Here is a 13,543-nt window from a genome sequence, read left to right as displayed (position 1 = left end):
TTTCTGCAATTATTTTGATGTTTTATTGATTAATGGTTTCGTATTGGCTCTCATAAACACAGCTGAGGAAATAGATTTGGCTGAAGTGTCTTTTATCCCCTCTCCATCTATAGTCTCTGTAATTATTTAGTATTCAGCAAATAAGTTATTCTCCGTTGTTCAATTTGTGTTTTTGTTCGTGGACTATCTCGAACCTCTGTGGAAAAAGTTAGATTAATGATAAACAGCACATTTCGACAGCTGCGCCCAGTTTATTTTGGAAAATTTTGTGAACCTGGGATGGGTTTCTTTGAACTTAACCCCTGTTATGAAAGGCACTTTCGGACAAATTGTAAAGATGAATCACGAATCATGGCTCTGAAAGGGTACGAGGGAAGGAAACTCAACCCTTTTGTGATGATAAAGGGAGGGCAAGAACCTAACACTGTTGGTTTGACTGTGCCATACAAGGCATCATCAAAATGCATTACCTTTCCACATTGCAGCATGAAAAACTTCAGAAATGTTGCAAAGGTTTTGAGAAAAAAAAGCCTTAGTTTTGTTACAATCCATAAATATGTTTTGCTTGTAGTCACACTGAATCATTTTGCTTTATTTAGACAGGCATATATCGAGGGGTTTCACAGTTCACACAATAAGGCAGGCCTTGGATTTGGACACTGAATGTGTACAGATGGCTGACAACATCTTTTTTTAGACGATGCTTAATTTATTATTTTGCATCTTCAGAGGATCTCCAGAAAAGAACTGGAGACACCACCTAAATCCACTTTAGTTGAAAGCGTCTGTCTAGCGCGTGTTTTCATAAAGAAACGGAGGGAAAGTAGTGCTGCTGGATGGAAATTTTTAATGGCTGGGCTGGTTACTGTAGTGCACAGCACAAATAAAGCAACGTGGCACAAATCTCTTTAAACGTAGATGCGGAATCATTCACGGAGTAACTACTTATCAGGAAACACAATTTTTATAAAGTTTGAAAGATTTCTCAGAGGCTTGGTGGTTGTGACATTAATATCGAGCGACCGACTGATGGTTGTTTATCGCAATAGTGTTAGCTTTTTAATTCTGCCGATTATATTTCGGCTTCAAATTTAACAAATGTTGTGTTGATTTTTAAAGATTATCTTTATAGACAAAACATAATAAACTTTTGTTAATCACAGAGCTTATTTTTTGCGCACTTCCAAATGTCAATGGGAAAAATGCAGAGGCTTTCTGTTCTGATTTTTTGTTAAATTGCAATTGCTGATTTAATGATGCCAAGGTAAACAGATCCAGCTAGCTGGTTTTGTCAAACATATTTGGAAGTGTTAGATGTGTCACTTAGATTAAGGTAAACAGTAATCATAACAATGTTTTGTTATGTGTTTATCTATCACTGTCATAGTTACATTAAAGCAGTATTATTTAATTGAAAATTAAAATAATTGTAAATGTCTTCATTTGCTTTTTTGTAAAGAGCTGCATATTTTCTAAAGGCAATGTATGATAAAATTTTTTGTTGTCTGCATTTTGAAAATGTGCAAGTTAAGTTTATCTTTGGATATATTTCTCAGCTCTGATCATTTTTAATCCATTTGATTCACAGATATAAAGGTGGAGCTCACAGTTAAACTCTCCAAAAAAGTCACTACCCATACTACCATTCCTACTGTGAAACAAGGTAGAAACTGCTCCATGGTGGCAATTTTTGGGGACTGGTGAAATAATCCATGGGCTTGTTGGCAGGTGCTATTTTCCCTTAACACCCGATCTATCTTGGAACAATTTCCATTTCTTTTCTTTACAAAGCTTTACTGCACAGGTTGGTTATTGTATCAGCTGGAAATTATGGTGATGGGCGTCCTGCCGAGATTTCCGTAACCTCCTATTATGCTGGAATTAATGTAACTCAATTTTCAAATTCATATTGTTCGGAACAGGTTGGGTTTGGGCCGAGGGTCATTTCTTCGTGACCTCAAAGTTCCTAGAAAAGTGTGTGACGGATAGAACCACCGGACCTAACTGATGGTCTTGTGTTTCAGAGCCGGTGTTGGAGGGTGCTGTCTCCGTGGGACGAATAGTAGGCTCAGGTACAGCCTCACTGCAAAGAGTGCACTCTGGTCAACACGAGAACCCCAGAAGTTACTTTGGGAGGCCTGGTAGTCCTGAGATAATGTTCTTTGCTACATTACACACTGAGATACTGTTCATTGGTTGGGTTGATAGGAACGGTCACATAGGGAATGTGCACAGCACGTAATGCCACTGTTCCTTAACTAAGCGGTTTGTATGACAACAGCAGAATTGCTTTGAAGATTGGATTGTTAGCCACATACAAGGGTCGTAATGGCACACCGTAGACGTGTCAGCCCTTTAAAGGCACACTTATAATTTTTAGACGTGAGAAAATCTTATATATCTCTATAAACAAGGCTTAACCAACCATTCGTGTTCGACTGAGTCCTAGTCTGTCATCTGTGTTGCATATAAAAACAACACATATTTTTATTTTCTATATATGCAGCTACTGTACCTCGTTTCCCGTTTGTTGCTGTGCACCTTCAGTTAACGTCTCAAAGCATAGATCTGAGCCACTACTGTTGGCCCTGAACAAGGCAGTTAAACCTGCAACACTTTTAAAGATTGACCAACCACATGCTGCTTTGAATAATAGCCTCTTCTAAAGGATTATTTTGGTTGCAGCAGTGGCCACTTTCTAACCACTTCCTCCTCTTCATTCTGCAGCATTTGTCTTGAGACTTTCGACCTTCAATGGAGTTCTCAAATCCTCCCTTTCCATGCATTTGTGCCAATACGATTAGCAGTGCTGTACTCACTGATGCTGTATTTGCACTCTGGATGTTACAAGTGTTGCTAATATGCAAATGTTAAAGCTGAATTAATGTCTTTTTTATCTGTTCATCAGTCCTGTTAGTGAGTTCATTTTTCCAGTCTGCTTGATAATTGATTTCTTTGTTAATTTGTTAATTGTTTTTTGCTGCACTGCACTGGCTACCACCATACGCATGCCCAAAGTCGAGCCCGTTACGGATTTTATTGGTTTTTCACAACTGAAGAAGTAGACAACTTTAGGCATAACAATAATTTGGTTTACTGTTTTAATTTCCCCCCAATCACTTTCCTTTCTTTCTTAGGGCTTAGCTTGACACCTCATAGACACCTTTGATCTAAAGGAGCCCGCATAGGTTGGATAAACTGCTTTTTAACACACTTTCACAGCTGATCTGAGGAATGCTTTGGCTGGCCTAACCTGATATTGCTGCTTCTACATACAGTAAACTAAACTCCCTCTAGATGATGATCTAACCTGGGATGAAATAGAAATGCTACCTTGGCATCTTTAGTGCTATATAAATGTGCTAAAGAAGCATTTTGGTACACAAAATGGTGTTGAGATAAAGAGTGATAATTTCCTTTTTCTTGTTGTTCCCTTTTAGTTTGTTGTAATAGTATAAAAGTAGTAATTGTCATATTTTTCTTTACAGCATTTGATAAGCAAGGGTTCTTGGTGAATCTGGACACAAAGCTGTAAGTATTCTGTGTGATGCATATAGGTATATACAGCCGTGGACAAAAATTAAGAGACCATTCCAGATGTTCAATTAAGCAGCATTTCTAGATTTCTAGATAGTGGCCATGCTAGTGCAGTGTCTGTTTAATTTCAACAAAGTCAAACCTCAGGAGTGACACAAAGTCATCCAACAGCAATGTGAACAAGTGACAGACAGCATGACAAGACACATGGAAACTGTGATATAAATCGAGGTTGTCACATAAAACATAAGTTTAGATATTTTCCTAAATGCATGTACAAATATTACTGATGTATTCCTGATGAACTTTTTTTCTTTTCAGTATTTGAGGTCTAAAAAATACAGAGCATCTTTTAGGTTATTTTGATCTCTTTCTCCAGTTTTATTTTTCAAATAGAAATTTTATTTGAAATTAGGGAGAAATTATTTTCAGTTTTTCTAAAATTACGAAGTAGTCTCTTAATTATTTCCATGGCTGTATATTAAACAATATTATATTTGTTTACACAGGCCTGTAACAGTACTTGGACCCCCATGTCTCACCTCAACATGTCTTTAGAGGAGTATAAAGAGCGTACACAATGAAACGTTATGATTTTATTACCTTAGAATGGGCTATTTCTATCTATATACACCACGGGTCCCCTTGCATGTAATTCGCCATGTTCTGTCAGCCGTCATAATGTTTCGAAAGGGAGGGGAGGGGTGAAGTGAGCGGTTGGTTGCAATTCGCGACCTTGCTGCTAGATATTACTGACTGGACCATTAACTTCATACAAAATCTGAAAGGAAGCTCTACTGCTGGTACTTTGGAAAAAATCCATCTAACTGAGAACCTTATAAAATTTATTTAAAACTATATTTCACGCAAAAAACATTTCCCCATGTTTTACTCACCCTCAAGGGTCCTATTTGTATATTACTGTATTCTTTCAGAATAATGCAGTCAAAGTTGTAATCGTTCACGGTCTACTGCCGGCCATACAAACACACTAAAACACAACATAAAGTCCAGGCCTGGTCCTCTCTCGCCCTTCCCTGTTGTCACTCCTCTCTTATGCCTCCGGAGCTCCTCCGTGAGAGATGCGAGACAAGTGCACGCACAGCTGATGCTCATTATCACTCCCGTCACCGGCCTCGCGCCGTTCCCTCCCTTGGAATAAATTAAGAAAAGCTTGCGAAAGGTGTATATTGTTAAGGGGCCATTAACATCTAAAACTCGTGGAAAGGATGGTTTTCCTTTTTGGTGTAAACCAATGAAAAAGTGAAATTGTTTTGTCATAGGAATAAACAGATTTTAAGTGTCATGCATCGCAACAGCCAAGTGACCTTCCCCAAATGTTTTGGAACCACATACTGTGATAGCTGGAGTCAAAACGCGGAGCAACCGATGGACACGTGGCACAGAATAAAGCAATAAGCCCCAAGAAGCCGTGGGTTACAGTGCATTTTATAACAGCTAAGGGGCGTTGTTAGGCACGATGCGAAGCGGTTATAAAATGCACTGTAACCCACGGCTTCGCAAGGCTTATTGCTTTTATAAAACGGTTAATTCATATGCATAGTAAGGTTTCATGAAGTTAAACACAGCAAATATTATGTAATTATTTTAATAGAAATATATTCTTCCGCCAAACAAAGTAGTTCCTCAGAAACAGCGGCTGCCAAGCAACACAGACGCAGAACACAATGAAAAATGTGCCTAAAGACTGTGGTGTTTATCTATTAACATTAACATGTCTCTATTTTTATACATGAACATTGTTTTAAAGTCAATAAACATACGTGTAACAAAGTTCCATAAAAGGGAAGGAAGGAGACGGGACGCGGCGAAACATAAACAAACTTTTAATTAATAAATAACTCACACGTAAATACCACACCATAAAATCCAGGCCTGTTCCTCTCTCACTGACGGTCCGATCGTTCGTCCTCTTATGCTCCACAATCTCCTCCGTGATACGAGACCGTCGCACGTACAGCTGATGCTCGTAAACACTCACGCACCGGCCTCGCATCCCGACTCTCGTCCCGCCTACCTCACTACAATACCTTTTTCATCACACCAGGACTGAAAACAACGAACAGAGCACATAGTCTGTTTATGAGTATTCACCTCATTTCTAGACTTTTTGATGTCTTCAATTTCTCTTTCATTCATTTCAGCGTGTCGTCTTTGTTATTGGTCTAATTTGTCTGTCATGTCAATCTCTTCACAAAATCGGACATTTTGACAATTATTTCGCTGTACGTAACAAGAGTGGCGCAGTGATTCTAGGTAATGCGGTCAGCCGTTATATATCGGGGTATTTTATAACGGCTTAGATCTCCGCTCAACCAATCAGAATCAAGGACCAGAACTGACCGTTTTATAATTATATTTTTGAGAGGGGCCTGTCTGTAAATTAGGGGGCCATTATGTATAAAGCCATTTCATTAGGTTTCTCTCTATTACTAAAATCATACATCTGTATTTAATTACTCATTTCACCGTTTTAGCAAACATATACCTTGATTAACGGTTCTTAATCCTGGTCCTCTCATTCCCCCTCGTGGCTACGCTACTGCAATGGACTGTTTGCCCACTATATATTATGAATATTCCCAACAAGCCAGTACAGAAACTATTTATTAAAGTATTGTTTTGTCCCCACCATTTTTCCAAACAAAGTTACACTACTAAATAAGATGCGCTCGATTTATAACTGCGCAGCTGCAAGTGATGTCATAGATCAACTAATCGATAATGAAATATGTTTTTAAACTTTTTACTATTATGATGACAACTATTATGATTTTTATCGATTGGTTGTTGCAGTCCTAGTTCAATGTGTGGTACCAAAAATAAGTAAAAAAAACTTTGGACCCCTCCAGTGTATCTTTGAGCAATCTATTCCGCTGACCTTTTGAGCTGTTAAGTTGTGACATATTGCAGGTCTGTGTGTGGTAGGTGTATGTTTACATTTCATCTGTGAAACTGCTGAATTCTCAGACTCTCACCTTGCCCTAATCTCTCAATGTTGAGCATCAGAGAAGACGCGTCCGTCCACACCGCGCACACATACAATAAGCAAAGTCTTCGACAGGTTTAAATTTCATTGACGCTGTCTGTGTGGTGCACTTCATCATCGCCCCTGGCCTCAATCCGCTCTGCTGTTTAAAGACTCGGAGCTGTCACAATGGCAAAATACAACACTGTCCCATTGGGCTAAGCACTTCATCAAAATGAAGGCTTCGCCAAACAAGTGTCCTGTGGCTTTGCTTTCATTTTGACCGTTGAAAAGTCATTTATTGTAGGACAGTGTGTTTAGATGATGCCAGTGATTTACAAGGTTTTTATGTGTGGTAACAGCGTAACCTCGGAACGCGTATTTTATTATAATAAAACGGCTGAATCCTCAAGCAGACAAGATACTGAACTTGCTGCCTAATGCACTTTAACAAGGTGGTCCAGCCAGAATGTGTCCATTCTCACCCACCTCCAATCACTGATAGCCTCATGATCTCCCCCAACATGAACAGCACTCTCTCTCTCTCTCTCTCTCTCTCTCTCTCTCTGTCTGCTGGCCTCTCAGATTCAGACTTGTCATCTCCTTACTTGTTTATTTGAACTGCTCTCATTGTGTACTGCAGATTATTAATGATGCCGCTCCGTTTTGTGGGCGAGAGTGTGTCAGCTTCCCCCATACATTTAAAGAAATTCGTATACAAAGTTCTACAAGAAATTGTACACAGAGTTTTGTGTGTGTAGGTATTTGTTTTAAGTCCCATTTCATCTTGCAAATCGAAATAAAGGTTTGGGTTAAAGGGACCGTTCACCAAAAAACAAAATCTGTCATCATTTACTCACCTTCGAATTGTTCCAAATCTGTATAAATGAACGCTGAGAAATATATTAGAAGGAATGCTTGTAACCAAACCGTTTTTGGCCACCATTGACTACCATAGTAGGAAAAATGACTATGGTAGTCAAAAGTGCACCAAAACGGTTTGCTTTCCTACATTCTTCAAAATATCGTATTTTGTGTTCAACAGAACAAAGAAATGTTTCCTACTCTGGTAGTCAATGGTGAACAAGTTTGGTTCCAAGATTTCTTCTTCAAGGACTGATTTGAAAGTTTACATTTGAATGTAGGGATGCATCGATATGTACATTTTGGCCGATACCAATAACCGATAATCATTTAATATTATTATATAATATATAATCTATATATTCTACGATATACAGTATCTAAATATTAATATAACATTTTCTGAGACTGAAACAAAAGGCAAAAAGTGGACAACTGATGATGTTATATGAAAACATTCACTGCAGAAAACAAGGTAACCGTTAGTTCTCTTTTTCCCCAATGAAAATCATGTTCCATCCAAGCCTACTTTACACTAGTTAAACTTTTCTTAACTTTTCAACTTTTCTGGTAATTTATTTTAATAAACAAATTATAGATGTTCTTCCAGATCAACCCAGACAAATGTTCTTAATAGCCACGAGTCTAACAGGTCTCCAGACAGAAAGCATTCAGACAGCAGTCTGATTCAAACAATATGCTTTTGTTCCTATAATTTACACATTCATAAATACTGTATCTACATACTGTACCTACATCAACAATGTTTTACTAATAGCAGTAAGTGAATGATCACGACAGAGAGATACTGTACTTTATTTTAACTGTGAGAAGCGTACGGCTGAAGAAGTTTAGCCGGTGGAAATTATTTAAGATTTATCGCCTATAATATAACGGCCTAAATTTTATTTTCGGCTAATACCGATAACCTTAAAATTGACCATTTATCGTCGGATACTGAAATGGTTGATAATTTATCGTGCATCCCTATTTTAATGGGTCTTTTACAAAGCAGTTAGAAAACAGTTCAACATTTTTGTTCCTGCTTTTCTTCTATTTAATTTATTTTACACTATTGAAAGTAATGAATCACATCCCACTTCAGACAAAGCAACCCTCAGTACCTCACTATTACTCTATAGGATCATTATGCTGCACTTTATGTCAGGGTGAATATTTACTGTTCTGTCCTGTTGTAATTAATGCCTCCTTCCTCTCTTCCCTTACTGTGTCTACAGGCCTCCCGAGCTGGTCTACAAGTATGGAAACCTCAGCGAAGGAGCCTGCAAACCTGGCTATGCAGCTGCCAAAATGACTGCTATCTACCCAAAGTATGAACTGCTTTTTAATGCATAGTGCCCAAAAACAGCATAGAACTTGCATTGGTGTCTTTTGCTTTTTATCGTGTATTGATGCAATGCTGGATGTGGTCATGATTTTAGAAAAGATGTATCGTATTTCAAAGAAAGGATAATTGAATATGGCAGATGGTATAGAAGTTAAGTTGCAAGAAGACAAAGAGGGCTTTTCTTTTTTTTATCTGCCTTTTTATTCTGATCTATTCATCTTTTTGTCAAACCTGCTTTTGATGTCAGGCTTCGTCCACTGAATTAGATTAAACCTCAATGGGGGAAGCTTTGTTGAAGGTTCACTGGTTTAACCCTGATTTGCCAACCACAGCTTTTCTTCTGCCTGCCTTTTACTATACGCACATCAGCATTGGAAAGACACCATGTCATTCCTCAACTACGAAGTCCCCGAGGCTAATCTCATAATATCACAGAAAGCTGCTCTTCTGATCTTTTTAAGCCTTTGTTAATTTGTGAACTACTACAACAAACAACCACTTCCTCCTGATCTACAATGTGCCTGTTGTAACTTTCTGTGGAAGTGGACAGTGGTTCTGTCTTTTCAGCCAAAGAGGAAAAAGTCCTGTCAAGCAACCACTGTGAAGGACTAAATGATTCAACTTTTTCAATCTGAATGATGTCACAGAGCACTCAGCGACCTTCTATGATGTCACAGGCCTTGATTGATCTTTCGCTCTTTGTCGTCATTTATTTACCGTTGTTCTCCCATCTTTGAGATCATTCTCCGACTGGCATACAGTCATTGTTAGCATAAAGCATTCTTCCACCGCGGCATGCCCAGCAAGAACTGAATGTTATGAGTCACGGTGCGATTTGTTCATGGATATTTCTCTCATCACTGTAAAGATTGTTTAGAAATAACTTTTCCACCAATCAAGCCAGATTATTTTGGAAAGGATGTTAACAACTATCTCACAAATAGCAAAAACAATATTTAGTCAAAGTCAAAATTCATCATTTAGTCAAAGGCTGTTCTGGATTGAGTAAACAAATGCTAACGAAACAAAAATATTAGTAAAAACCTTTTTTTTAAGTTTTAAGAATTCTAACGACAAACTGATGGCAGAAGTTTGAGTGGTTTTCATGTGCCCTGTATATCTAGTCTCAGCACAGGGACTATGAGAGCCGTAAAACCCCTAGCAGGGACTGAATTGGTGGCAGAGACATTTTTACAGTTCACTCAAATCTCTCTGTGTTAACATTGTCTACGATCTGCCACTTATTAACATGTGATGGTTCTCAAGCAACTGCTGCAGCCCCACACATAATGTAATTACTTGTAAAATGGTAACAAGTGATAAAAAGTATATAGAAAATAATAAATCATTTTTATGATGCATTGTTTTCTATAACCAGAACCAAGAACCAGGCAAAACGAAATAACTGTCAAATATTGTGATATGTCGTCATTTTAAAGATAAAGATCATTATTGATTTGTTGCTATACCCCTCTGATGATTCTCTCGAACAGACAGAACAAAACTCTTTGCAGAATGAAGTTTCGACATCTTGTGGGAAATAAGCCTAAGATTTCTTCAGTTGATTAAATGAATGGGCAGCCTTTCAGCTTTGAAGGGGTTTTTTGAGCGTGGATAAAAAGCTTTTGTAGAAGCGGGCTGCATCGATACATTTTTGAGAAAATTTCAATCAGACTAAACTTAAGTCAACCGTAATATCTAAAAATGTTTAATTATTATAATTGGGTATTTGTTCTTAATTAAATCATAGGAAAGTTAATTGATTAGAAGCACATTTTGGGATTTTTTTTATGTAAAATGTCTTCTTGGTTTGGACTAGATAGGATACAGTATCACCATTTCATTTACTCCCCCATGACCTATTTTCATGGGAGTTGTTAGAAAAGTGTTAGAAAAATATGGATTTCAATAGATTTGAAGTTTGCAGCTGCTAAAATAACCTTATGTCACGTAGTTTCAGCCAAAGTCTGAAAGTGTTTGAGTAGGGATAAAGCACACTTGGGATGTGTAGGATGTTGGCTCTAGAACAGTCTCTTATCACGTTAGGGATTTGGTTTTATTGCATTTATAGAAAACCACCTATGGTGAGTTGATTCCAGCCCCCATGTCAGTTCAGTCTTTGGTTTAACCCTGGAATCCGCTTTATTTTCAACACCTCCGCTCCTTTCCCCAAACTGTTTGTATTGGACTCTTAAATCAAATGTCTTGGGTGAACCCAAGTGGGCGGTTATGAAAATACAGCCCCCAGTGAGAGATAGCCATGAGGAAATGAACGCAATCTGCGCAGGCCTCCTGTTCAAGACCCCATTATGACAAGCAGACCCCTGTCTCTCTCCGGGCCTGAAGCTCTTGCACCCAGTTATTTATAATGCAAGTTAGCCCGGACCCCACAAGCCACAAGTTAATTAATCACAGTTTGTTTTGGCAAGGCCTCACTTCATCGGCTTTTATCAGGTAATGTATGTGAACGTTTGTCCTTTTTCTTGACACTGTAGGACATCTCCTGGCCTTAAGCAATTAGTATGTGAAATTAACATACTTTTATCGGCATCTGTTAGACCGTTTCCAATAGCAAGCAAATTCATTTCTCTGTCTCATTTCCTGCCATTGCTATCTGACACTTTTCCTTTTCTATAAGTGTCTGGTATTGCTTTGTGTATTATCCGTGAAAGTCTCAAGCAAATTTTCAACGGGTTGAGGATTGTGTTGGCAGCACTAAGATCATAGATTCGCTTTCCAGGGAACATGCATACTGATAAAACATATCTCAATGATGCCGATTTAGCTAATTTAAATGTAGCCCTATTCCTTGGTTAAGTTTTGTTAAAACGGTCATGTAAAGTGAAGGTCATGTTCAGCTCTATACTAAGAAACGTATTGTAAGCAAATCTGTAATTTAAATGACCCGTGCATTTTCTTTATTGGCCCATGATTTGTTTTTTGGTTTTCCTAAGGGGCTCTTGTTCTTTTTAGCCATTTGAAACTCTCAACAAGCTTTCCCTTTATTCACCCCATCAACCAATCTACTGCAGTTTGCTAAATTAAACCGAACAGTCCTGGAAGAAAAAAGGAAAACAGAAATAAGCTGCAGGATCTCTGTGTTTGTAAATGAATGACCCTGTTTGGTCGGCAGGGTCATAAAAACAAGAATCCATCGTGCGGCTGCACTTTCAGAAGCAGAAGAGAGATAGCGTTCACAGCATGTTTATGGGAAGTCACCGGTGTTCAGTCAAGCAGGAAAAATCTCATTTTGATTTATATATTGTTTTTGCATCAGAATTTGATAAGTTATTTTGATTTGTGTGCAGGAAGCCTTGCTTCTTGTTCTTTAATTAATCTGTAAATTGATTAAACACCTAAAAGGGCTGTTTAATGAAAAATGTGTGTTCCTACTGCCACCTGTATTGGACTTAGTGTTCCACTTCCTCAGAGTTTCCCATTTGTATTGCTGTAATTGTATGATGAAAAGAAATGACAGTGAGGATCTGCGGGTCAGAGGCACAAGCATTCATCGTCGTGCTTGCGCCTCCAGAAGTAGCACTTCGAGGCTTGGGGGGTGTGCTGGGAAATGGCCTCCGGGTAGAGTATCCCGCATGAGAATGGGTGAATGGAGGCCTGAATTCTTGAGTGATTGGAGCTGGTTCAACCACAGTGTCTTAAGCTTTACTCATGGGTCGAGCAGAGAAGAGGTGTGACCTCTCACAGACAAAGACCCCTTTAACCTCCCCAAGCTCCAAATGTCCAGGAAAGGGAATGTGTTGTTTGTCCAATCAAACAAGCCATGTTTTTGGAATTTGCATGTGTGAATGGAGTTATTTTTGGAATTGTGTGAAAGTTGCTGATGTTTTTAGACAAAACGCATTGTTATCAATCTGATCAGTGTTATTAATGTTTAGATTACAGGTGTGAGTGTATTCATTAATTTAATTTCCGAATGTTTTTGCAGGTTTAGTAAGCCAGCTTCCATGTTTCTGGATCGAAACTTCAAGCGGCTTGCAAAAGTCAACAACTATTTACCTCCATTTGGATTCAAAACACAAGGTTTGTATAATATTTTTTATCATACTCAGTGTTTTGTATTGGTCACAACCGCTCTGAAAGAGGGCAGTATGTAGGTTGGCTAGTGGGATGTTGACATCGACACATCACATAAAAATATATTTATAACCCATTAATTGTGTCACTGCCTGTGAAAACCCAGCTAAAATATTTTTTTTATGATTTGCTAATATTGACTGACTAAGGCCATGTCAAGAATTGAAATCATATTAAAATGAATCGTTGAAGCCAAACTTTAATGCCTTCAGGATTCGATTTTGGGGCTTTAACCTGGTTTTAACAGATCGGGTCACAATTTCTTGTTTACAGATGCCAAGATGTGATCTCAAAATAGAGATCTCACTATGCCATTTAAACGTGGTTGTCGCTTCCAACCATGCAAAGTTTGTATATTATATAGGCACAGTTTGGCGGTGCTTTTTAGAGGGCAGTTTTTACTTCCCTAACTCTAAAAGAAATTTAAGGGTACATCATTGATGTTGGGGTTTAATCTAGAGAAAAGAGATTTGTTCTGCACATGCTGAGTAAACTTGTCATAAAGATATCGGGACCTTTTTAGAAAACAACTCTAGCCCGTGTCTGATAAAGCAACGGTTCCTTGAACCCAATTGCTTGTTAATGTAATCCACCATTGTGTGTATCCTTTTACCTCCCGTCTAAAAGTGATTACATCTTAGATTTCACCACATTGTCAAATTTTCCAGCATTTGAGGTCAACGTGCACATAAGGGTACCTTGAATGTAAC

At 38.3% G+C, this 13,543-nt stretch overlaps 1 protein-coding gene across 12 annotated transcripts in view; it reads left to right on the top strand.

Moving 5' to 3' along the window:
• Positions 1 to 13,543, top strand: part of st3gal3b (ST3 beta-galactoside alpha-2,3-sialyltransferase 3b) — a 61,385-nt gene that overhangs the window by 28,693 nt on the left and 19,149 nt on the right. For 5 of the 12 annotated variants that reach the window (XM_079452086.1, XM_079452085.1, XM_079452083.1 and 2 more), the window contains 5 exons: positions 1,589 to 1,663; positions 2,025 to 2,072; positions 3,489 to 3,531; positions 8,629 to 8,721; positions 12,685 to 12,779. In XM_079452086.1, the coding sequence (XP_079308212.1) occupies positions 1,589 to 1,663; positions 2,025 to 2,072; positions 3,489 to 3,531; positions 8,629 to 8,721; positions 12,685 to 12,779 (354 nt within the window). Of the gene's footprint in view, positions 1 to 1,588; positions 1,664 to 2,024; positions 2,142 to 3,488; positions 3,532 to 8,628; positions 8,722 to 12,684; positions 12,780 to 13,543 lie in introns of all 12 variants that reach the window. The other 7 variants (XM_079452080.1, XM_079452076.1, XM_079452081.1 and 4 more) reach the window with 5 other exon arrangements.

The sequence above is a fragment of the Barbatula barbatula genome, assembly GCF_947034865.1.
Source record: "Barbatula barbatula genome assembly, chromosome: 3".
Lineage (NCBI taxonomy): Eukaryota > Metazoa > Chordata > Actinopteri > Cypriniformes > Nemacheilidae > Barbatula > Barbatula barbatula.
The sequence above is the reverse complement of the archived record's forward strand: the minus strand, read 5'-3'. Positions and strand labels throughout refer to the sequence as shown.